We start from the raw sequence: 23,597 nt of genomic DNA, 5'->3' as shown, positions 1-23,597 counted from the left end.
CATAGGACCGACTTTCAACGACGTTCCTGTGGGATGAATGTCGTTCCGCTGGCTGGTTTTCTCTTCGGTTCGCAAAACGTAACTGATGTTTGTTTTAGGCGATTTCGGACTCCTTTCCATTACTTGGAATACCTTTTGTATTCCCGATTTTGCCCACCAACAACCATGTAAGTTTTGAACGCAGCTTATTTGTTGCGAATCGAAGTCGAAACGATTAACACAATGACAGCTGTAGTTTGCTGCGTTGAAACAGAAATCAAATCGACAGTAGACGTGTTTTGTATTGTTAACTACAAAACAGGGAAATATTGCAAATGGGTGCAACACAATTTTAGGTAAAAAGCATTGATTCGTCTTGACACAATTTAGGGTCACAGCATTGACAATTTATGAAACATCAATTGCAAATTGCGACGCAGTGAAGAAGTATACAAAAACTTAATTTAGTTTTTATTGCACCAAATAAGAGCGTTCTGGAACATTCTTAGCCACGGAGATTGTGGCATGTGTTGCCAGGACGCCGGTTTCCATGGAAACTGCCACAATTTAAAGCATCTTTCCGGATGTGGCATTACAGCAAGATGACGTCCATCGGCAGAACATAGGCCAGCAAGCCCTAAAAATAGTCAAATTAGGCATGGATGCTAAATTGCCCCTACAACTTGTGTGTCTCTACAATTGACACGAAGCGTTTATGTGTAAATCAACACAAGAAGTAGTTTTACCTTGCGGTGATCCGTTTGGATTAAGGGGATATCGTTCGGTTGCTCTACCGTCATGGTCTACGTAACGTAGAGGAACACATTTACTTCTAGTCAAGCTGTCCAACAAAGCATCACCTTGAATTTGAAAACGACCTGAACAAATGATGGAATAAACGCCAAGAAAAGAGCGCTGGATTACTTTTAAAGTACGCCATATAGTTTGGTGTATTACTGACCGGGTATACAAACCAAAACTCCGAAGTAAACTAATTAAAATTTGTTGCTACCGATGCACACAACTGCTAAAAAGGCCGCAAAATTGACTGGCATTGCGGAACAGAGAATTGAAAGGTAGAAATATACTGCGTTCAATGACAACCTGATACCATACTCGTCATCAAGCAAAGAGATTAATCTCTGGTGAAAATGGGTATGGGGCCGACATATTATTACGTAATTAACGTTAAGAATAATATCTTCTGGCGGTACTTACATGTACATAAAATTGGAGTCAGTTTGAAAGCCATACTGGCAGTGAGATAATATACAACAGGGCACACAAATTTAAAACCCCATCGGTTGAAAAATGGCAGGCGTAAAACCCAACGGTATGTTTTCTGTTATGTTATAATGGCTTTTAATTTGTAATGGCTCTTATAATGGCTTTTAAACACTTTTCATTGTATACAAACTGTTCAAAGTTCTTTCAAGTTATTGACGCGTCCAAATAGTGTTTTCAAAATACTAATAATTACGTTAAACAGTGGCAGGGGCCATGCGACCGAATGGTGTGAAATATTTTATCACGCGTCCTCATTTGAGTTGTACATCCCTGATATGCAACGCCTACTAACAAAAATAATATATTGCATTTCAGTGGCACGAATACATTAATACAGTTTCAGCCAACATGCTGAGTGTGGGTAGCATCAGTATTACACTTCAAAGTAAGGAATTAAACAATTGTAGTCGCTTTTTATGTTTGCATGAGCCTCACTGATGGGACTTTAGCAAAATAAATGCTTTAGGTTTAACATAAAATTTGATATGAGCTGTTTGTGTGCTTGCCTTCACCATGGGCAACCCACACCCCAAGTATCGAATCCTCCATTCCTTTCATCATAATTGAGTGGCTGGATTCGATTTTCACCGACACAAATCGGGATTCGAAACGATTCGAAGCATTCGGGGCGAGGTACACGGGTGGCTGCTTGCTGTTGTAAATACAAAATTATTATACGTTATCGTAACTTTCACCAGTGCATTTAGATGAAAAACAAGTCTACGTGGAAAAAATAAGAGCAATTCCAAATATTATTGCAATAAAGACAAGTTTTGTTTATTTATTTTGAAGTGTCGCATTTTCGATGGTGTAACATTATATATAATATTCTCTCCTTTATATGTTAGAGCAGTGGTTCCCAACCTTGTTGCACACTGTGCGGACTGATAAATTTATTAAACAACTCTAAGTAAAACGTAATAAACATAATACGTTACTGTAATGCAAAAAAAAATAATAATGTAATATGGTTGAAACATGCTCTTGGCATTAAGAAATTAATTATGGGAAAAACAAGTATTGGGAAATTGGGTAAAAATTAACGCGGACCGGTTGGGAAACAATATTGTGTTACCGAAATAGAAGACAAAAAAAAAATCGCACCATAACGAAAAATCATCCAAACTTTTCTCCTTTCCAACCCATCCTAACAGCGCCATCAGCTGGCAGCCGTTGCATACTCCAAGCGAAAATGTGTCTTTTCTCCTTTTAAAGTGATTCAATTGATCCGAGACGGCCTTGTTAAACAGGCAGCAAGCGGCCCAACCTGCATTTTGCAGCTTTAACGTATTTGTAAACGGGGGACATCGGTGCAAAACGTACCTTTGGCTGACCCGAAGACATCGGCGTAACTAAACCCGCCCACAAAGACCATGCCCCTAAATCTGTCCAATGAAATTTCTCCATTAATCAGGTCTTGCATTGTAATATCCCACGGCTGAAAATACATCTCAAAATTAAGGCATTTTCGTGTCCCGAAAAATAAACACAAGGCAATGTTAAAATAAACTTTACAAATGATAAAACGCATTTTTTTATTGCACAAGCACACCTGGAATCCAGCTGTATAGAATGCTGCCGCCATTTCTCGGTCGCCATTACTTCCCTCTTCTCGTAAAATCGCCACTTTAACATCTGATAAAAGAAAATTAGGAATTAAAGGCAACTTACAAGGCAAACGTGCAATACTATTGAGTCCACTCTATGACAGAGGATAATTTGAAAACCATCTGCAACTAAACAATGCTTGCCCACACGCAATATGTAATGTTTGGACATTCTAGCAAAGTTCTGCGGCTTAATACAGCACATTCCCAAAAGCTTTAATTTTCGTAGCTGCTTTTCTTTTCAACGAAATGAAAAAGGGAGAAAAAAATTTTTTTTTTACAACAAAGAAGTGAAAACGATAAAAAGGTGCCAGATCTTAACATCCCTGGAGTTGATTCATTCATTTTGAACGGTAGCCTATTTTTTTCCAAAACTCCAGTTACCTGTCTGTGTCAAAGGCAGATGATCGAAGGTGATTTTGTAGCTGGGATCTGACTGACATTCCATCATCCATTCCTGTTCCGCCACGACACATTTTTCTTCACACTGCAACTTGTCCAAAGCCTGGCTTGTACTTTCCCAAGTGTCTCGAAGTTGATTGGTCGATTTGCCATCCACCAGCATGGTGCCATTGTACTCAATTCTTATCTGTTGCAAAGATAAATTTCATAAAAAAGTATTATTTGTATATCAAATGTGGCCTAAACAAAGCCTAAATTCCATTAGAACAGTGTTTCCCAACCGGCAGCATTCCTGGTGGTATGCGAGGACCTTTCCGTAATTTGCGGATATAGTTCTAATTCACTAAATTCTAAGTGATCTCAAAATGTTTGTTACTTCATCCCCTAGGTAACTTTGTAACACTCAAGTAGGTGGTACGCGTCGAAATTGTTTTACCTCCAAGTGGTACGCAAACACAAAAAGATTGGGAATCACTGCATTAAAAGCTGCACATTTGGCATAACTAATAAGTTAGATTTTAAATTTGTTTTTTTCACAACAAATTTCAGAAAAGTAAGCCCAGTCCCACACACAAGCCTATTGTCAGCCAAATCTGGCACACACTTGTGATAATAAAGAAAAAAATGCACAGAAGTTTCAACAAATGTAAATTTACTGATAATAACCAAACATGTACATTTCTCTGTATGATGCTTTTTCCTAGACATACACAGTTAACACCAGCCGATTTGTAAGCTTCAATCACATATTTCTTGTCTTTTACTTCCAAAACAACCCCAAGACGCTCAGAAAACCAATATTCCAGCACTGAACAATCTGCTGCACAAGAAATCTACAACACAAGCTTTTTTGAATAGGTGTGATTAGTAAATAAATGAATGCAGAAAAACATCTAGATTGTGGATCTAACCTGTTAAGGAATGGGTTAAAGTCTCTGTATTCAGAGGCTATTCATTTAGGATAGGTATTAATTTGGAACTCAACAAAGATAATTATTTGTTTGTCAAAACATTTATACTAGAAAAAACAAAATATGTCAAGAATTGAAATTGTTGTAAATTACATGTTTGATGTATCTATGTGAATTCCAAACTTCCTTTTAACGCAAGTGAATAGTCTTGTGCAGAGGAAAAAATTCAAAACAAGTAAAACAGGGAATCTCAAAATACACAAATACTTTGCCATTTAAAAGTCAAATTAAACACAATGCATTCTATAGTGTGGCAGCAAATATTCATTAAACAAAAAATTGTTGTTTCTTTTACCTCCAATCCTCTATTTCCCGCAAATGCCATCTCCAGCAAACAAGTCACAAGCCCACCATCACTCACATCATGTCCAGCTGTTATGAGTTGCTTCACAATAAGATGCTGTGTCGTGTTCCAAGCACTGAGAAATAGTGCTGGGTCATCAAGGTCTGGAACTTTGTCACCCAGTTGACTGAAACATTGACCCAATGCACTTCCACCTGTCAAATTAGAAAGAAATAAAAAAATTGATTGAAATTTTGAATTGTCTAATGGCAGACAAGATAAGAAAGCCATTGAAACAGGTTCTCTGATAGAACAATATTATTTGCTGCAAAGGTTCAAGGGTTTAGAGCAGTAAGATTGCAGTTTGTTGTTAAATTAAACTTAATGCTTCTTTTATAATGAACATTACAGCTGTAAATTAAACACCAATATAACACCAAGTTACCTAAATGTGGTGGTGATGTGCTCATTGGCACATACAGCAGCCATCCAGATTGTTCTTCAATGGGACATTTTAAGTCTGGGGTTATTGTTAGTGTGACGTCAACACAAGGAACATATGCAGAAATGACCAGTGCTCCAGGTGCCTTTACTATGTCCTGGAATGAGAATAATGCTGTAACTTGCAATCTTTTGGTTTTAAATTATTTGGAAATGTTAATATGTGGCAATAATGTGTTTACAAAATGCAACATTTGAATATCTCTCAAATGGCAAACTGTTTATCTCAAATGTCAAACTTTTACAATTTTTTGTGCAAAATTTTTTGCTTTGTATTCTTCCATTGAAAAAGAAACACAGATGTATACTAAAGTAAGTGCCAGAATAACTTGTACCTCTCCAACAGTTGCGGCCATGCTAAGCGAGTCTTTTCCACCATCAACAGCGATTCCAAGCTCTTTCATCACTGCACACATGGACTCACAAGCTGCTCTCAATCGAGCTCCCTCACCTACCAACATTTTTACTGATATATAGAAGGGTTTACTCATAATAAGAAAAAAAAAATTAAATATGTGTGGATCAAATTAACATTTTTTGATTACTGTAGAAAACAATATCTTACAGTTTGTATGATTTTTTGTCTGTTGTGTGAGTTAATGTTTTCACATGACGTAAACATTATTTTCACATTTTAAGGGTTTTTGCAATTTTTACACCTAACTGTGTGGCAACGGTTTTGAAAATATTCCCCACCTGGGAGTTTTGCAGGCCACATCCAGTTTGCACTGCATTTAACATCTTTAATATCAGACACAGCTGCAAACATAATATTCATTAACGACTCTCCAACTGCCATTCTGGCACCGCTGCACTCATCCACCAGCATTTTGATTGGCTGTTCCCCAATGGCTGTGGCAGTTCCTTTAGTTGTGAAATGTGACAAACAGGTCACAGCAACATCAGCAAGAGGAGTGTGCAACGGCCCTACACACTGTTGCTGGGCAACCAAACCCGTTACTGATCTATCAACCTAACAAATAGTGGAAAACACCATATAAATGGTCACTATAAAAACATTATTAGTTCTAATGCTTATATAAAGCTTTAAAATGAATAAATGATTTGACAAATTAGAAGGCCTTTTGTAGCAATAAAATCATGAATTAGAACTGTAGTGCTTCCAGATTTACAGGACAACATTCTTTAGATTAATGTCAGTGGGTTTATTAATAAACTTTAAAAATTTATTTCACCTACATAGGCATCATCAGTTTCCTATGCAAAAAATGTGAAGATGATGTGTAAATTTGTCAGATACCACATGTGACAAAGAGCTAGTTTTACGGCTATGAATAAGGTTAAATCATGCATGTTTAAACCAGTGTTTCTCAAACGCCAGTGTGCAGTTAGTTATTCACCAGTCCCCAAAACATATTATGTTTACATTCAATGGATTTTGTTCTGATGTAAAGTGCAGATTTGAAGAAAAAAATACTGGGACATTTAAAGAACTTTTTCCATTTTCCTAAAGCCATGTTATATTGAAAAAAATAAAACCAGGGTGGAATCCGCACATAACATTACAAAAAAATGAATACTAGGCTTTGCAATAAATATATACCTTGTTTGTCAAAAACCTCTTGCTAGCAACTGCGGGAAGTTGAAGTACTCTTTCCAATGCCTCATTGAACAAGATCTAAAATAATAAAACAACTTCAAAAAAATAATTTTTAATTGAATAGTCATTATAACAAGAAGGAAAAGCATTTACATTTTCTGTGTCGATTGCTTGCAACATGCGTTCAATCGAAATAAGGCAGTACAACTTTTGTGGCATTTTTCCGAGCACAAGATCCAGGTCCAAGTCAACAGGATGTCTAACGTCAATATCACTCAAACGAGGAAGTTTAGCGGGTGTAGAATCACATGTTTCTGCACAAGTTGTTTTATAAATCATGGACTGCGTAAGCCCTGTTTGAAAAGTATTTTTTTCTTTCTAAATGTTTTAAATATTGTATATATGTTACTTTTGTGTATTGAGAGTGCATAAATGCTGGCCTATTGTGTAGTTGTTCATACTAAATAAAGTATCATTGGGTTTACAGGCTTCGCAGCTAAGGCATTGCAGCCCAACTGGATCAGACACTTTTTTCCTGACCAATCGGAGCGAGATCTGAAAAATCAAGCTCCTGGTGAGGTTTGAAGTTATGAATCTGGGCTTACCAGGCCTAACGCTCTACCAACTGAGCTACCAGAGTGATTTCACAGGGTGTATTGTGGTCTGAATAAATTGAAAAAAATTACCTCATAACTACGAGCCAATGTTGTTTTGCAAAACAAAGCATTAAAGTGACCGAATGTTTAAAAAATTCACACATACTAAAAAAATAATTTAAACCTTGTTCAGACAACACAATTCTGCCACTGCCATTAAGCTCCCCCACGACATCAAGTGGACACCGCTCCCTTTTGCAAATGCTCCTCAATAATTGCATTTTACTTTTGTCGACAAGAATGGCATCAGACTCTTGATACTCAGCAGTCCAAAGTTCAAGTGAATTTAAACTTTTATCACCCAGTGCAAAAGCTTTAGAGTAAATAACAGCCCCTGAGGGCTCCACAATTTCCTTTAGCACATTTCCTGAAATTAAGCCATAACATATTAGACACATAAAAACTTTTGGGATTTTTTAACGCATCCTAGTTTAAGTGAGTGACAAGTGCACATATCTTGTGGTTGTGGTCTTCACACAACTGGAAAAGCATTTAACCCTGTATACATATTGTTGGTTTTACAAATTCATTATGGTCATACCATGAGAAGCACCACATGTACACTTTATCACAGATTAATATTTTTGCAATTAAATTCCTTTGAGTAGACAAAGACAAGCATGATCTATAAATTACCATTTCCACCTGCTCCTTGATCATGAATGGAAAGGATTGGGTTACTTTTGTCCATTTCAATGCAAGCTCTTATAGCCCGTTGCAATTTTTGTTGCATTTCAGCGTCTCCCCGCTGCACAGCATTAAAATCCCGACCTGCATCATTTTCTCCGTGCATGAGCGATGATGCACAACCACCTCCGACACCGATTCTATAACAACAATATACGTAACAAATTGTTTAATATCCTACAATACCACAATAAAGACATATACACCTGTATGGTGGCCCTCCAATCTTAGCAACAAGCAGTTCTGTTGTATCTTTATTTAGTTCAATTTTCTTCACATTGGAATCTGATACACTTCCAATTCCACCACTGAACATAATCGGCTTCAACCATTCCCTCCTTTCCCCGCTTGGTAACTTCATACCAAAAGATCTAAAAAAACCTGAAATAAGAATGTTTTGTGTTGATTGTAACAGCATGAGTTTGAGTAAAAAGAGCACAAAAAAATTGCAAATAAGAAAAATATACACTAGTGTCCACAAACGGTCTCTAAGCAGAACTCTTTAAAAAGTCTTTAGATTTCTTAATGAACAGCGTTCTGGTCAAATGTTAAGACAGTTAGTATTTTAACCATGAACCAGAGGTGAACAAATAATACAATTTCTTGCAACTAAAGTTAAGTTTACTTACCAGTTATAACAGGTTCCCCAAACTGGTTTCCATATTCACTTGCACCATTGCTTCCTTCTATTATGATCTTACCAGCTTCAGCCAAGTTTCTGCATTTAGGCCAAGTCCCGCCATCTTCCCATGGAAGACTTTTTGAGCGAAGATTTAGATTTCCAACACAGTAACCTACAGTCCCTGCAACTACATGGGCTCCACGACCTATGGCATGTTGATCTCTCTGTCGCCCTCCTGTGCCTGTTGCTGCACCAGGAAAAGGTGCAACACCAGTGGGAAAATTGTGCGTTTCTGCCGTCAAAGTGATGTGCCTAAAAATGAAAAAAAAAATTATTTCTGAATTTGAACACGCAATTTTATCATAAAAATCCGCTTACAATGTACTAGTAATAATTTTTTTTGTGATAGAAAGTACTACTCTAGCAAGAGATGCAAGTTACATGAAATCATGGAAATTAAAACATTACACTCAGTATTAAAGGCCATGTCCACACACATGCTTTGTACCAATGCGTGCTTTGTTTCTTCATTGGGACCAAAGTTTGGATGCCAGTTTAAAATAAAACAAACAAAAAAAGTGCAAGCTAAAGCAAGTGTGTAGACCCAGCCCAAGTAATTTAAAGTCAACTTAAAAACCTACTGAAGTTGCTTGGTTTGTTTCAGTGGTGAAGGGAATCCTGGTTTTTCAACTGCAAACATATCCACATCAAAACCTTCAATTACACTTCCATTATCACGGAAAGCAACTACATTATTTTTGTTACTGTGCTCAATTGTATTTGTAACAAGTTCAAACAGGGAGTGTGGCTTATCGATTCCGTCAATTTGCATTCTTGCTTTGAAAAACCAATGTCGACTGTGCTCACTGCAAATAGATTGTGAAACCAAAGTTGATTTAAAATCTTCAGGAAAATAAGTTAAAATATGCAAAAAACATAAACGAGAAACCTTTTTTATGTGTACTTTCAGCACACAATGCTATAAATGTTTGAGCCTAGCTAGCTGGGTACGACCAAGGGAATATTTTGGTAAAATATATATATCTAAAGTTTGTTGACTTGTTTTAGGATTTATCACTGAACAATACATGTTACTATGTAGAGCTTACAGCTACATAAACAATGAATTTTACGCAATACCTGTTGGATTGGGCGAGATCAAAACATTCCACGGAAGTAGGATTGCGCTGTAGTTCGTGGCGGAATAAATTAGAGTAAAACTTTATGTCCCAATCATCAAACGCAAGTCCAAGTTGATCACTTGCAACCTAACACATATTGATAAACCACATAATCTTCACTTGATGATAAAAGTGTTGCTGACCTCCAGAGCTTTACTTCTTCCATGAATGACATCAATTTCAAACCACGGTTGGACTTCAATTTTAGACTCCAATGTTTTTAAAGGTGTTGTGTACCTGTACATACATATAAAACTCTTTGAAAGAGTATCAGAATCACGAAACATTCTAATGGTCAACAAAGACTTGGGTATCTGATTTTTTAGACAAGTTATACAAGAAATAAAGCAAGTGATTCGTGATCATCAAATTTATCAATAATTGCAAGCTGCTCTACAAGATTTAATAAGAGTTGTTTTATTCTTTTAGACACAGTCAGTAAAGTTTACCTGCATTGAGTCATTTTATCTTGAATAATGTCCAAAATATCGCTTTCATGGATTTTAAGATTTTCTCCATGAAACTTGAATCGCCATGAAATCTCAATTCCCTTAACAAATGCAAGCCCAACATTATGACATATTGCTGTCGCATTAGTGCAAAATGGGGTTCTCTGGTTCAATCTACAGATGAAGTCAAGATGATTTGTCACCAACATATAGCAAGGTTTCACTACACAACCTTGGCCCAACTTCAAAAAGGATCGATTTTTGCACATCATCAGATTCTTCGAGGTATGGTTTTTCTAAATTTAAATCTTCTGCATTGTTAAATACTTTAAGAATCCACTCCAATTTCCTGCAAATATGAAAAATTTAGCTAGACTATGGAGCATCACTTTTAATAGGCAAAATATACTGCTCTACCATGTTTAATTTGGTCAAAATTAAAAAGATTCTTTTGAATCAGTTTTAAGCAAAACCTACTTCTTTCTTTCTTTAGACACAATGTCCTAATAATTTACCTTTTCTGTTCCTCTTCAATTTGATAATCTTCCAACCAGACATTATAACATATTTCTCTGCAACAATTATTCAATTGGTTCCCTAGCAACTCGTCAATTTTATTGGTAACTACTGTTTGGCTGCCAGTTGCTAGTTGGTAATAATGTAATATTACCATCTTTGGTGTAACAGGCTAGCCTGACACTAACCTGAATTGAGTACTAGATACCTGAAATATGAAAAGAAAAGCAACATGTCAAACTGTCACTTGATAAAAATGAACAGTAAATATACATATGCTGTTGGGTATGCATTTCTTGGACTACAAAATTTGAGAACAGAGAGCAAAAATTACTGGATATTCTCAAAATTGCCCACGAAGTAACACAAAAAAATGTAGCAATACATACTTTGTTTCTTAGGTACTTTTGATGTACATGCAAAAAATCACTAGATTATTGTTTACCGTTGTCTGCAAAAACATATTTACATTTAAACACTATGTTTCATGTAATGTACAAACAGTTTGCAAACATGCATGGTTTCAAAACTACGATAAAAATATATATTTTTATTACAGTAATAAGCAAGATGAGAAAAAAGAATTGTTGCTACAGCAATCTTCGCTTAATGCCACATTTTCCACGTTGGAGCTGAGACACAAAAATTCTAATTTTTGAACCATCTGAAAGTTTACGAATCCATATGTCTCGCTCAGTGATAGCCACGATCACTCCACAAATGCGAGAGGTTTCCTTTTGTTGTTCTAGATAGATCGGCTGACTAGTATGGAACCATTGTCGGTCATACCACAGCTTTCCGTTTTCAATGCGACAATCACCCTGGTGAAATGCATGGATGCTGCTGGAGTCGATTGAAATTGGCTTGTACACTTTTCCTTTGTTTAAAGTCTGCAACATAAATACGAATGTTCAATCCATTATCGGAGCAAAGTTAATGCACAACAATCTTTTTTTCTGTGCTGGCAATATTTTGAATTATTAAATAACTTTATTCTGACAGCCATAGATTCCATGAGCTTTTAGTTAATTCAGGTGCAAATTATGTATGTGCTATTAAAAAAAGGGTTTCAAAAAACAGTAGTTCACAAGAAGTGCAATAAAACTATAACAGTCAATAAACCATAGACTAATGTAACATACCGCAGAATTTTTATTCTTGTAAAAAATTTACCTTGAGATCTTCAATAATTTCTTCTTCTGACAAACCAAACACAATCTGTGTTGGACTTGGTTTTCTCCTCTTCTCATTCAAAGTGGGTGCAGGTTCGTTTGCTCTTCTTCTTAACTTCCTTGTCACCGCTTTTATTTCCATTGATGGATTAAAAGCTCCTGTTAACTCCATTGTATGACGTTCTGACTCAATTTGTTTCTTTTTTTCCTTCGTTGCATGACATAGTTACAAACAGTGCATAGGCAATGGGGTAAAAAAAATCACTTACTTCTAGTTCTGCAATCAGACTTTCTTTTACTTCACTCTTTTTGTTTTCAAATTCGTCAATTATTTCTGTTTGCTCTTTCTGGTATTCTTTTTCAATCTAAGAGAAATAATTACTATGATTTTTCTCAAACATTTCAGTTTTATCCTGCACTACATTATAAAACAGGGCTTCCCAAACTTTTACACTGGAGACCTTTTTGACAGGTTAACATTTTCGGCAACACCTCATGTTTGACCGTGATATTTGGATACTTTATTGCCACAGTTTTTTTGTAATGAAACTATAAAACTCTCTTGGAGAGACACACTTTATGAAAGACATAATGTTGTGCTTTGTGTAAGATTGTTTGCAAAGCCCTGTTTTCAACTACTAAACAAGATTGTTGAAACATACCTTTGACATTAAGTAGGCATGGTACACTTGAATTTGTTTTTGGCGCTCTTTAAAAGCTTGTTCTAGCTTTTTTTGCTTGCGACAAAACTCTGGTAATGTTCCACCATGTAACTGTTCAATTTGCTGTTTTAGCTGAGCCAATTTTTCCCTGTACATTTGTTCTTTGATTTCTGTGGCTTCCTCACGCCGTGCCCTATCGGTTTCACTTGCATCATCTGTGTCTTCATCACACGATGCTTAAACAACATGACTGTTCATTAACATGCATTCGTCTAAGAGATCTATATCACAATCAAACAACCAACCATGTACATACCTTGTTTTCTTCCTGTAGTGGCACCCCCTTCATCAAAACTATCATAATCATCCATGAAGGACATATCAGCCCACTATATTAGGTTTAGATATGTTTGTCTGGAATCAAAACGCAAATTTATAATAAAACAAGTTATGTTATGTGTCTTTTCAATTATTGTTTTTTTACAGAAATACAAATTGGCAACAATTAAGACAAGCAGTGTTTACATTAGCTGACCACAGCAAAGGTCATCATAAATCTTGCCCAATTTTTTTAATTTGTTCATATGAATACTTTATATGTTCCGTCTTTTTAACAGTATTCACATGATTTTCGAGAAAACGTTCAATTGTTGTTGAAAATACTGTTTGTAACATTTCATGAGTGTGTGTATAGCGAGATAGGGTATCCATTGTCAATTCCATGTTGTCCATGGCGCATAGTACATTGCCTCTGTATGCACCTTTATCATGCAAGTCAATTGGTGCAACCAAAGGATTACTTCCACTGAAATGCGTTAAAAGGAGATTTTTGGCTTTCATTGCATGGGCAGTTTCTATTGCATCGGTTCGCACAGAATGGCGTTTCAATTTAGTTTCAAGGCGGTGATTATCAAAGAAATACAAACAGTCGTGAATTAGGAGATCAGCCTCAAAACCCTCACTGATAAGGTTTTTGCACATTGGCAGTGTGTCAGATGAGTACACAACTTTCCAGTCTCTTCCCTGCAGTACAACTCCATGGGTCTTCACTCCATGGTCTACTTGCACTGGTTTGATGTACTTTATGTTAAGAAGTGCTGCCATCCTGTTTAGTTGATTTTCTTTTTGGCTGCTCAATTCATGTGGCACAATATAGTTTAGATTGTCATGATCAAAAGCTGTGCAGTATTTTCGGACAAAGCTTAGTGTGAATACTGGCAGAAGCACAAAGATCTTTTGATGTTTAGAGTTTTGTCTGATTTTAAGCATCATTTCTAGCAAACCACCAAAGTGATCCAAATGTCTGTGGGATACAAATATTACTTTAATGGTACGAAGCACCTTTTTAATTTCGTCAGGCCCAAAGTGATGATACATCTGTGTGTATGATGCTAAGGAACAGTCAATTAGTATGGAAGATTCTGGAGTTGTCTGAAGAAAGTAACTGGGTCCAGCTCTTACCCTACTTATATCTGGTCCTCCACTGCCAAGCACAATTAATCGTGGGTACTGTTTTGAAGCAACAGCATCTTGTGTGGGCTCAAGCAAAGCAAGACGGCTAGCATAGTACTCAGATCGTTCTAACATTTGCTGAAAGCGATGTGTATTTGGTCGTAATGTTTTAACTTCATCACCAATGTTATATGTATAAGGATCACAAGAATTCTGTACCAAACTAGATAGTGATGATGTCAAGTTTTTCATAGAACCATCCTTGCCATGCATTGGAAACAAAACTGGGTCTACATTATGTAAGATTTTTCTGTGTATTTCAGGATAAAGTAATGAAGGTTCTGTTTTGTTCGAGTCCAGCCATATGTGTGTACAGTCAGGTGGAAAAATACTAGTCCACTTTTTATACTGATATGATGTTGCAATATAATTGGGTACCATGTGGGCAACCATTTTCACACCATCTAACTGCAAAAAATACTTGCTTCTTTGAAGTTCTAGAAAATGATTTGGTGTCGGGCAGCAGACGTACAGCAGCTTAGAAGGTTTAGGCTTTTCAGATATTTCTTCAGGTAATATTGTCAAACCAGTTTCTGGATCCATTGCAGGTTTCATTGCTTTTAAGCAGGCAACAAACTCTTTGTACTGGATGTAGTCTTCACTGGTCATAAAATCTTTAGGATTTTTATTCAAATTGATACCCAACTCCAGGCATTTTTTTGAACTTATTCCAACACACACTAAACTTAAGTTGATAATGTATGATATGGTAGGTATTCTATTAGCAACAATCTCAACCATTTTGATGCCTAAATCATTGTCTTTGACGTCCATTGTATCAGAGTGCAACTCGTTCACTGCCAAACAGGACAAAATCTGGTTATGGCGCAATGTTGATTTAAAATTATGACATACAGTATCAAGAGCCTTGTGAATTCCCTTTGGCCCATAAACATTTATTACATCTTCACCGAAAAAAAAATTTGGCGCCAAACAACTTATCAGCTTACTTTCATCTATCGATGAAAAAAACAAATTCTTGGGACGTTTGATTTTTGGTCTTAAATTGCAAACTTGATGGTGGAACACACTTCCTTGTACATCGAATAGTGAAACTGATTTTCCTCCAATACCAGAACATTCAATACTCAGTGAGGCCATCGATTCTGGGCCAGCTTTTAACACAGTTACTAGAGTACTTTCTGAATGCTCAAAATTATTCGATTTTTTGGCTTTTTTGGGGGAATCAACAACTTCATTGAGGATTGACCTCCACTTACGACGAAAGTCAGAGTAACACACTTTGGTGGCAACAAAGTTTCTTCTCATAACAGAAAGATACATCTTTTCAAAGTTGCATGTTTTCCAACGCACATTGTGCATCATTTTTTACTGCAGTGAAATTATAAAAAAAGTTACATATATATTTTTACATACAGCAAATCTGAAATTTGAAAAAATGCTTTACTTCCGACACTGTTCAGTATATTTCAATTCGCATATCTGATTGAGCAGTATGGTAAAGTAAATTAACACACTGCAAAACAATGGTTAACTTGTAATGTATAAAACTAATTGTTATGTGGCAATTTAAAAAACTGACATTGGACACCAAAAAAAAGATCATTTCTTGCTATGTGAGAACAAACAAAAATATCCCACTTTTCCTATAAAAACCTAAACAGTATACAGAGTTTATTAGTGCATGCATATAATAACCTTGGGCTATTTTTGTACCATAGTCATCGATATTATCAAATCTAATCTTCTTTTGTAGATCTTCACATAAAGTCATCCGAATCACTTCCACCTTGATTACTTGTCATGTTTTCTTCTGCAAATAGTGACGAATATGAACGCAATTCAGCTTCTTGCTTTTTACGCTTAATTTCTTCTTTTTGTTTTGATCTCTCATCATTCGCAATTTTCTTCAATTCATTTCGTTCTGCACGCTCCCTGTCCTCTTTTTCCTGTCGCAAGTCAGGTACTTTTTCAACTTTGGTTTTATTTAAACGATTGACAGTTTCATTGATTCGTCGCTCTACATGGGTAGTCTTTACATCTTTAGAGCGATAGAAACCAACTTGGCCAACCGCCATGTCACCAGTTTTTTTTAAATTAGCCCATGGGGTGTAGACAACTTGAATATTGTTCATTTTGTTACCCTGGATGCTGTTTGCCTTAACTAGTTGTGCACAGTCTGAAACTACTTCCGGAGGAATATCATCAATGAATTCTTTGGGTTTGCATCTCAGATAAACATGAGCCGAGGAGACTTTGTCAACATGAAACCAAACATCTTCAGGCCAACCATACTTTATCAAATCTTCATTTTCATACTTGTCAATGCCCATATAGATAGTGTAGCTTGTCCCGGAAATCCTACTTTCAAAATAGAAAACCATTGCACATCATGACAAATGCCACATAAGCAAAAAACACATGAAATAGTATCAATACAGAATTTCCCTCTACACTTTGACTTGATTAGCAGCGAAAAACCTATTAACAGACAAACAATGGTAACCTTGTAAAGGAAAGAATCTACACGAGGTCTGGCAGCGAGCACTAAACACCAATTAACACTTGTCTGACAAACATTTCTTTCCAATTACTACAGTAACAGTAGCAACTAGCAAGCTTACCACTACTACTCGTACTAGCTCAGCATGTTCACAGCGGAGAGGGCAGCAGAGAGTTATGAGTTATGTAAATTTCTGAATTGGTTTACGCTATATTTTTAAAAACCACATGAAATCAAGTAAGCAACCCAGGCTTTACGATACAAATATCTTTTTCAACGCAAACAGTGGTGTCCGGGGGCCCCTTCTGGTATTCATGGACAGACATCCTAGAATTATTAGGGACCATGGTGCGCCGCACCGGCTCTACCTCCCTCATCGGACCTTGAAATCTATAAAACGATTGAAAAATACTTAGACCTGCAGGGTACTTCAACAACCAGGTGTGTACAAACAGGTGGTTTGTTAGAAGCACAGATGACACAACAACTTTACCACGGTAAATCTAACAAGAAGAAATTGATGTGGGCCTGCGCGTTGTGACAGAGGACTTTTAGAACTTGAGCAAGTTAAGTGGCGACTTAGGTAACATAGGTTTAACAAAACCTAGCGAACCTATATTAGGCGTTTAAACGTAGGGATTTACAAGTCAAAAAATGAGAAACAGGCACATTTTACAATTACGGGTCGGTAATTACAAGTTGTGTCGGCGGTTTTCGTTGAAATTGTGTAAGGACAGTACATTTTGTCAAAAAATGAGAAACAGGCACATTTTACAATTTCGGGGCGGTAATTACAAGTTGTGTCGGCGGTTTTCGTTGAAATTGTGTAAGGACAGTACATTTTGAAGAATGTTCCCCGAAAATTTCGTTGCAGATGTCCGTTGAAGGCGCAACAGTCGTTCTCGAATGATGAGATGTTTTCCGTGCGTTGACAGGTGATGCTGAAGAAATCGTAGTAGCTGTGTGATGTAGCCTATGGACGAGATCGAACAAAATCGTCAAATCCAGAAAAAATGGGATCTGAGCCGGGTTCCTCTATTCCAAAACATTGTACAGATTGTAATCGAAATACTATAGGCTATACTTAATTACACAGAAATGTCGACTTTACCCGGAGGATTTGTGAATGTATGCCTAAAAAGTAATCAAGAAGTGAACATATGATTAGGCATTACCGCGTGTCCAACAGAAGTGATTTAGAAATCATATTTCTTTGTTGCGTTTAGATTGTAGGTATTTTATTGCCACATCGTGTTGAAATCTCACTGGCAAATGACAGTTGCCCCTAATATCTTTTGGTTGGGGTTTATGCATTGACGTCGCCTTGGATTGTAAAGCGCGTGACTATCGTGTTGAAATATAACCTACAATTTTCGAGGTTAATTAAATACGGTATTCTGTCGAAACAATTTGCTAATTTAGATAGCCTATATGAGATTGCTTTGTGAGTCGTTGTTTGCAAAATAGGTTCCACAAAAAGAAACTGAAATTGTTTGACTGAAGATATGTACTTTATTTTGCGACAGCATACGCTACAAGGAAATACATTTTTCCAAAGCTTTGGTCCAAAGTGATTTCCAAGCTAACATTGCCCGGTGTGCTTTACACGAATCCAATTTCTGCAATAACACAACTGTTTATTGGCAAACTGCATGCTGTTTCTATAGGATTGCAAGCAGTTTAAATATAAAATAATGCTTACGTTTTCTGTTTACCGATATTTTCTGAACACAGCGCACACTTGTTCGCATATGTGGAGCCATCATTACCGCAAACGGGAGCAAGGATCATTGGACAAATCCCCGTCATTTCTTTTGCCACGCAGTCCTTTGGTGTAAAACATAATTACGTCTGTGTAAGCTGTAGACAGATGGCCACTGTTTCGACCTAAAAGGTCTCATCAGTGCAGCTGGTGATCCAAACGGCCAATCTGTCTGCAGCGTATACACAATTCATATTATTGGCTCCACTTTGCATAATTAGGCCTAAAACGAAATGTCATACAGCCCTTAACATTATCCACATGTATAGCCTAGGCCAACTGGCCTAAATTATTAGTGGAACTGGTCAATGGGACGAACTCTACAACAAAAGCTTACCATGTCTGATGCATTTGAGCAGAACATTGCTGAAAACCAAAACCATAGTTACAAAAAAATACCAGACATCAACAAGACTTACCCCACATCAGCACAAACAAAATAAAATAGACCCTTTTCCCCATCATAAGTTGTTTCCTTTTCGGTTCATGTGACTAGTCGTCACATGCCGCTCTGGTCTTAATAGGAAAGCGTGAGAAAGTACATGGCACTCGATGCGTGCCTTTGTTTGCGTAAGAACCCAATTATATTTACCCACTGTAAACTGTCTGCAAAGAAACTTTCTTGGATGTTTCATCATACAAATTGAACAAATAGATGTTCGAGCATATTTATGAGGTAATTTCCGTACAATGTGGCCATGCATTTGAAAAGCAGAGATACAGATTTTTCAAAATTGATTTTTTTTGTAAACTACTCATTCTGTTATTGGCGATGACTAATGACCGTATAGGAGCATCCCAATACCCGTTTGTTACAAATTACGTTATAAACCACTTTTATTCAACAGAAACACAAAGTAAAAACGATATCACCCAACACAGCTTAAAGGGAATGCAACGTTGGTTTAAAATAACACTAAATTTGCACATTACCGTGTAGCATCGGGCAGTGCATGAAAACACACACTGAGACTGGTACAGCGCGCATACAAAAGGGCTATTATGTTCAAACGAGCGTCCTGGTTCCATATGTTTTTGGAAAACAAGATAGTCGAAAAATGACTAGGTGTAGAGAAAAAATTTAAAAGAACAGATTGTAGTTAGACATTGGGGCTCACAGATAATGTGAAAATGTATCACCTCAAAAGTGAACATAGGCCCCCCGAGTTGCGATTTAAATTGCTTTGAAGTGCAAAACTTGAAAGGAGTTTGGGTTTGCTTTGGATCACATGACCGAACACTTGCCCGACGAGCGTCTTTTAGTGGAGGCTTCTTTGTGGAGTGCATTCACGCGTGATTTACGAATATTTTCAAACTCTTTGATTTGCTTGAGAACGTGCAGAAATACATCTTCCACTTCGTAATGTTCCTTGGCCGAGGTTTCGATGAAGCGGCAATGGGGCCACCTGGCGGCGAGTTTTTCAGCCATATCTTCGTCGACTGCTCGTTCTGCTTCAGCCAGGTCTCGTTTGTTACCAACCAGTACGATGGGCACTTGTTCCCTGAAAATTATGAAACAGAAACTATATCACGGTTAAACTAAATCATTTTGCGTTTCATCATGCAGCAGGTTTTAGAACTGCTTTCTATTGACAATTAGGGGCTATATAAAGGCCCAAACCCCAAAGGACAGGAGTTTTGAAGTGAAATGTTTGCTTTAACCTTAATTTTTGCTAAACTTTTACCGCCATGACATTAAAAAGTTTGTCACATTTTTCCTGTTGGCAGTTATTTACATTGTTTAAGACTCGTTTCCCAGTGCAAAATAAAATCATAGGATAACAGGACTCACGTGTATTTGTTTCTGACTATTTGTTCCCTTATGGACTTAACATCTTCAAACGTGGTTGGGTCGAGTATGGAGTAAACCAGAATGAAGCCATCCCCATTCCTAATGTACATCTCTCGCATTTGAGTGAACTGGTCCATTCCGGCAGTATCCACTAATTCCAGCATGCATTGCTCGCCGTCCACTGAAACTACTTTTTTGTGGATTTCTTCTATTGTGGGTTCGTAACTAAAAAAGTTGCGCTGATTGTAGGTTTTCTCAATGATAACAGTTTTTTTCTTTCAAAGAAATTTAAGACTTATTTTCGAATTTTTCGCCTTCAAGACTATTGAATTTTCTAACATATTAGTCAAGAAATACTTTTTTGCCGTAACAGAGCAAGGGAAAACATTTCCAATCTAAAAAAATTATTTTACCTTTTATATTCTTTACAGCCCGTAAAATTAAGCGAACATATAGTGCATATGTTTTGCTCTAAATACAAGAAGCTATTTTGACCAGTCACGTTTTAATTAACACGACCCCATACATAACCTAGGACGGGAAATGTGCACGTACAACACAATGGGCCAAACTGCGCCACGCTTTGGTGAGTAAGTGCACGCGAGGTCATCGTTTAAAACTTAAATACTGTCTGCAGCTTATACACAAAACTTAAATACGTTTATCCGATCGGCCAAGTACAACTTTTAGCGTCGGAAGAAAAGTTTGTGGCTACTTTTCATAGTTACGTGTTGGTCTTGTGTTGGTCTCAACAAAATGTGACATTTTTTAGTAGTTAGTTTTGCCTTCCAGCAACAATGATGCCCTTTTCATCACTTGCTGACGTCATTCCTAACCTTTATTGCGAGAGCAAAACTATGCTTAACGAAAGTGAAACGGATAGTGAAGTTTCTTCTTTCCAAATGCGGCTTATCCAAGGCTGCAAAACTTTGCCAACCCCCAAAATACCATGTCTGGCCAAGTGAACCAAATATAGACTTGTCGAGGCGTTTCATCGCAAATCTTTTGATTAGGATGTTTGATTCATAAAATATTATAACCCTAGGATATATTTAAGTGTGCTGTTTTAAGAGTGATGTACGTCAAAAGAAAGGAATTTATTAATTTATGAAAGTTCAAATTAAGTGAAAAATGGTATCTTGTACGCGTACTCTTTGTTTTTGGGCATGCAACCAAGATGACTTACTTTTCTTCAAATTTGTCCTCCACAAATTGCGTTGTCATTGACGTTTTTCCAACACCGCCAGCACCCAGCAAGACAATTTTGTAGTGCCTCATGCTCTTACAGTATTATAACAACACAGAGTTACAACAGAGTCCAAGGTTCACAGGCTGCTCGCTAAAACATTTACCTACAAAATCCTGAAGTCAAATTTCGAAACTTCTACATGAAAGACCTAAAAGAAGCAACAATGTCAGCTTACAGTGGAAGAGCACGCCTTGAATTTTGAAATACAGCAGTGCGCAACATCGACATTTAAAATCGTGAGGGTATTTTGGATAAGAAAACCGCAATAGCGTTTCGACCTGTTTCCTGTTGCTATGCTGAAATCGGACTGACACATACCGCACCCTCCCGCTCTGTATACTAACTATGAACTCTAAATATGAACTAACTATAAAAATACTTCGAAGCTTGCGCAAAGCGAAAATTAGGTATATCTGCAGAATCCTGGTTTCATAATTCTGAAAGGTTTGCTAAAGTGCTTACACTTTCAACATTACTGCATTAGTTTCAGTGCTGCCAAAATGTCATTGTACAGCAGTTTACGTGGGTGATGCAAATGAACAAAACAAGTTACGATCCCACGCATGCTGTGCTGACATAGGCTCGTTTAATATTAGATCATTCCAAGAGTCATAGAACAAACACTTTCGTTCATGCTCTGAGCACTAACACGTTTCTTTGTGGAATCTGCGCTGTTTTCATCCTTTGTTACTTGTACGTTAGAGAAGGTCACCTTCTATATCCATACACTTGATCAGTTTACAACCAGCCATCACAAGCCAAATAAAGTTCAACGAAAAACAGATACAACAACCTCGACCCTTTGCCACTACAGCCTCTTTCACCTGCACACAAATTGCGTGGCAACATTACCATGACGAGGCTCGTCAAATTTCCGTTTGACGTGCCTGCCATAGGATGTAAATTAACAACACAAGCGGCCCGGGGGATTTTGTCATCTTCATTAAATAGCATGGCTGGCAGTTTTCTAATTGTTTACAAATCTTAACGGCTATTTATACTCTTCTGTACGACTACACATCAACAGTATAAAATAGTTTAGCGGTTTGGTTGTTAGAACTTTGCTGCCAACTCACGCCTGTACTCAATCAAATACACTGATGTTTCAAGCTGTTGTCGACGCAATAGAGCAGGAACACTACTGCGGCATAACACAAACAGACCACAAACGCAAAACTGTTATTATTCTTTTCCCCATTGCTCTGTGTGAGCGGCGGTTAGCGCAAAGTGTGCTCGTTGGATAAACTCAGATTACAACAGTTCCTAAGGGGATTTAACCGCTCTGAAACACTGTAATATTCGTCCAGGGATTGTATGGAAGAAAATTGCACTGAATGCTTTGGCAACAAAGTTTGCTGACCCATTTAATCAAGCCACGAACCACGCAGTCTCGTGTTACATAGTTAGAGAAGTCGTGACCATTTGCATTCCGTGATTCTTATTTCTGTAATTTTCTGTTCTTTGATATTTCTGAGACATTCTGTGATTCTTTGTGTTACACATCGCTAAAAACTAGGAGCCAGTGTACAAACAAACAAAATATTTAGCTAACTGCATTGTTCTCTTCCTTGTCACATCGCGTGATCTAACTTAACGAAAGTTGAACTTACTTCCTCGAAAGTATCCTTAGCTCAACTTATTCAGTTTCCTGTATCATAGGAAAACAAATTAGGGTAACCCTAAACGTGTTTGCAAAATATTTAACTAATTTGTAAAAGTTCGAACTTAGGTACCTTGTCAGGCTGTCGATCTCACCTTATTTCACGATATGTTTACACAGAAACACATATCGGGTAGCCTTAAGTTAGCAATACAAAATCTGTTGCACCCACCATAAGAATGTGCCTAAGGTTTAATGCTAAATCTACCTAGCAAGTTCTGTGATATAGATGTGACACAAGGTCGGGTAGCACCTGCTAGCCAATTTCGGTTGCCAATTGCTGCCTACACGTTTCTAATCACTACATACAACCGTATGTTTCAATAACAACTAACAGACATAACTTTTATTTTACTATGATAAAACAAGAGATATTTTACTCCATACCAACAGCACAGGCTTCGGTTCTCAGCCTTGTTTATCGTCATACATCCTCTGTGCTACGTCACTTCCGGCAGCTTATTCATGCCGCCAGACAGCAGCCCGGAGTAAGAATGCTTCGCAGGGTTAGAAATTGTGTAAGCGTTTTAGTTGCTGGTGGTTGAGAAAAACTAGGATTGATACAAAATGTTCCACCCTAAATTTTAGGAAGAAAAGGGTGTTAATTATACAACTAACGATC

The 23,597-nt window shown here is 37.2% G+C and overlaps 5 protein-coding genes across 6 annotated transcripts; all 5 read right to left on the bottom strand.

The window, feature by feature from the left end:
• Nucleotides 1-157: 157 nt before the first annotated feature.
• Nucleotides 158-11,153, bottom strand: LOC145914363 (phosphoribosylformylglycinamidine synthase-like). Of its 2 annotated transcripts, XM_083002185.1 has the most exons (25): nucleotides 11,092-11,153; nucleotides 10,702-10,910; nucleotides 10,419-10,535; nucleotides 10,187-10,360; nucleotides 9,881-9,974; nucleotides 9,697-9,824; nucleotides 9,198-9,422; nucleotides 8,564-8,868; nucleotides 8,141-8,315; nucleotides 7,884-8,074; nucleotides 7,372-7,614; nucleotides 6,745-6,944; nucleotides 6,595-6,669; nucleotides 5,727-6,003; nucleotides 5,366-5,481; nucleotides 4,975-5,128; nucleotides 4,542-4,744; nucleotides 3,953-4,108; nucleotides 3,258-3,462; nucleotides 2,819-2,901; nucleotides 2,590-2,704; nucleotides 2,371-2,533; nucleotides 1,773-1,918; nucleotides 726-857; nucleotides 158-616 (listed from the first exon to the last, which is right to left on the bottom strand). In XM_083002185.1, the coding sequence occupies exons 2-25, from the start codon at nucleotides 10,857-10,859 to the stop codon at nucleotides 444-446; spliced, it is 4,008 nt and encodes a 1,335-aa protein (XP_082858311.1). In that variant the 5' UTR covers nucleotides 10,860-10,910; nucleotides 11,092-11,153; the 3' UTR covers nucleotides 158-443. The 2 variants fall into 2 exon arrangements, with proteins under 2 accessions (XP_082858311.1, XP_082858312.1); XM_083002186.1 differs by lacking the exon at nucleotides 11,092-11,153 and having other exon boundaries at nucleotides 6,745-6,905; nucleotides 10,702-10,866.
• LOC145914365 (sin3 histone deacetylase corepressor complex component SDS3-like) lies at nucleotides 10,911-13,010 on the bottom strand. Its single transcript, XM_083002188.1, has 5 exons — nucleotides 12,853-13,010; nucleotides 12,537-12,772; nucleotides 12,144-12,239; nucleotides 11,876-12,082; nucleotides 10,911-11,592 (listed from the first exon to the last, which is right to left on the bottom strand). The coding sequence occupies exons 1-5, from the start codon at nucleotides 12,914-12,916 to the stop codon at nucleotides 11,293-11,295; spliced, it is 903 nt and encodes a 300-aa protein (XP_082858314.1). The 5' UTR covers nucleotides 12,917-13,010; the 3' UTR covers nucleotides 10,911-11,292.
• LOC145914364 (zinc phosphodiesterase ELAC protein 2-like) lies at nucleotides 12,940-15,432 on the bottom strand. Its single transcript, XM_083002187.1, has one exon. It carries the CDS (start codon nucleotides 15,372-15,374, stop codon nucleotides 13,086-13,088), a length of 2,289 nt encoding a protein of 762 aa, XP_082858313.1. The 5' UTR covers nucleotides 15,375-15,432; the 3' UTR covers nucleotides 12,940-13,085.
• LOC145914366 (coiled-coil domain-containing protein 25-like) lies at nucleotides 15,432-16,501 on the bottom strand. Its single transcript, XM_083002189.1, has one exon. It carries the CDS (start codon nucleotides 16,391-16,393, stop codon nucleotides 15,770-15,772), a length of 624 nt encoding a protein of 207 aa, XP_082858315.1. The 5' UTR covers nucleotides 16,394-16,501; the 3' UTR covers nucleotides 15,432-15,769.
• A 2,702-nt stretch (nucleotides 16,502-19,203) lies between these two features.
• Nucleotides 19,204-21,459, bottom strand: LOC145913854 (ras-related protein Rap-1b-like). Its single transcript, XM_083001617.1, has 3 exons — nucleotides 21,253-21,459; nucleotides 20,067-20,291; nucleotides 19,204-19,776 (listed from the first exon to the last, which is right to left on the bottom strand). Exons 1-3 carry the CDS (start codon nucleotides 21,342-21,344, stop codon nucleotides 19,500-19,502), a joined length of 594 nt encoding a protein of 197 aa, XP_082857743.1. The 5' UTR covers nucleotides 21,345-21,459; the 3' UTR covers nucleotides 19,204-19,499.
• Nucleotides 21,460-23,597: the final 2,138 nt, after the last annotated feature.

The sequence above is a fragment of the Ascidia mentula genome, chromosome 9 (genome assembly GCF_947561715.1).
Source record: "Ascidia mentula chromosome 9, kaAscMent1.1, whole genome shotgun sequence".
Taxonomy (NCBI): Eukaryota; Metazoa; Chordata; class Ascidiacea; order Phlebobranchia; family Ascidiidae; genus Ascidia; species Ascidia mentula.
This window is presented reverse-complemented; position numbering and strand designations above follow the sequence as displayed.

What these genes read in the sequence shown, in the direction of transcription:
- LOC145914365 (XM_083002188.1), bottom strand. Translation starts at nt 12,916, where the DNA reads ATGTCCTTCATGGATGATTATGATAGTTTTGATGAAGGGGGTGCCACT. An exon ending in CACTACAGGAAGAAAACAAG is followed by an intron (nt 12,773 to 12,852) that starts GTATGTACATGG and finishes ATGTTGTTTAAG; the next exon opens with CATCGTGTGATGAAGACACA. An exon ending in AAATTATTGAAGATCTCAAG is followed by an intron (nt 11,593 to 11,875) that starts GTAAATTTTTTA and finishes TTTATGTTGCAG; the next exon opens with ACTTTAAACAAAGGAAAAGT.
- LOC145913854 (XM_083001617.1), bottom strand. Translation starts at nt 21,344, where the DNA reads ATGAGGCACTACAAAATTGTCTTGCTGGGTGCTGGCGGTGTTGGAAAA. An exon ending in GAGGACAAATTTGAAGAAAA is followed by an intron (nt 20,292 to 21,252) that starts GTAAGTCATCTT and finishes CAACTTTTTTAG; the next exon opens with TTACGAACCCACAATAGAAG. An exon ending in ATAGTCAGAAACAAATACAC is followed by an intron (nt 19,777 to 20,066) that starts GTGAGTCCTGTT and finishes CATAATTTTCAG; the next exon opens with GGAACAAGTGCCCATCGTAC.
- LOC145914363 (XM_083002185.1), bottom strand. Translation starts at nt 10,859, where the DNA reads ATGGTAATATTACATTATTACCAACTAGCAACTGGCAGCCAAACAGTA. An exon ending in GATCTCGCCCAATCCAACAG is followed by an intron (nt 9,423 to 9,696) that starts GTATTGCGTAAA and finishes ATCTATTTGCAG; the next exon opens with TGAGCACAGTCGACATTGGT. An exon ending in CGGGAAATAGAGGATTGGAG is followed by an intron (nt 4,109 to 4,541) that starts GTAAAAGAAACA and finishes CTTGTGTTGTAG; the next exon opens with ATTTCTTGTGCAGCAGATTG.
- LOC145914364 (XM_083002187.1), bottom strand. Translation starts at nt 15,374, where the DNA reads ATGATGCACAATGTGCGTTGGAAAACATGCAACTTTGAAAAGATGTAT.
- LOC145914366 (XM_083002189.1), bottom strand. Translation starts at nt 16,393, where the DNA reads ATGGTTTTCTATTTTGAAAGTAGGATTTCCGGGACAAGCTACACTATC.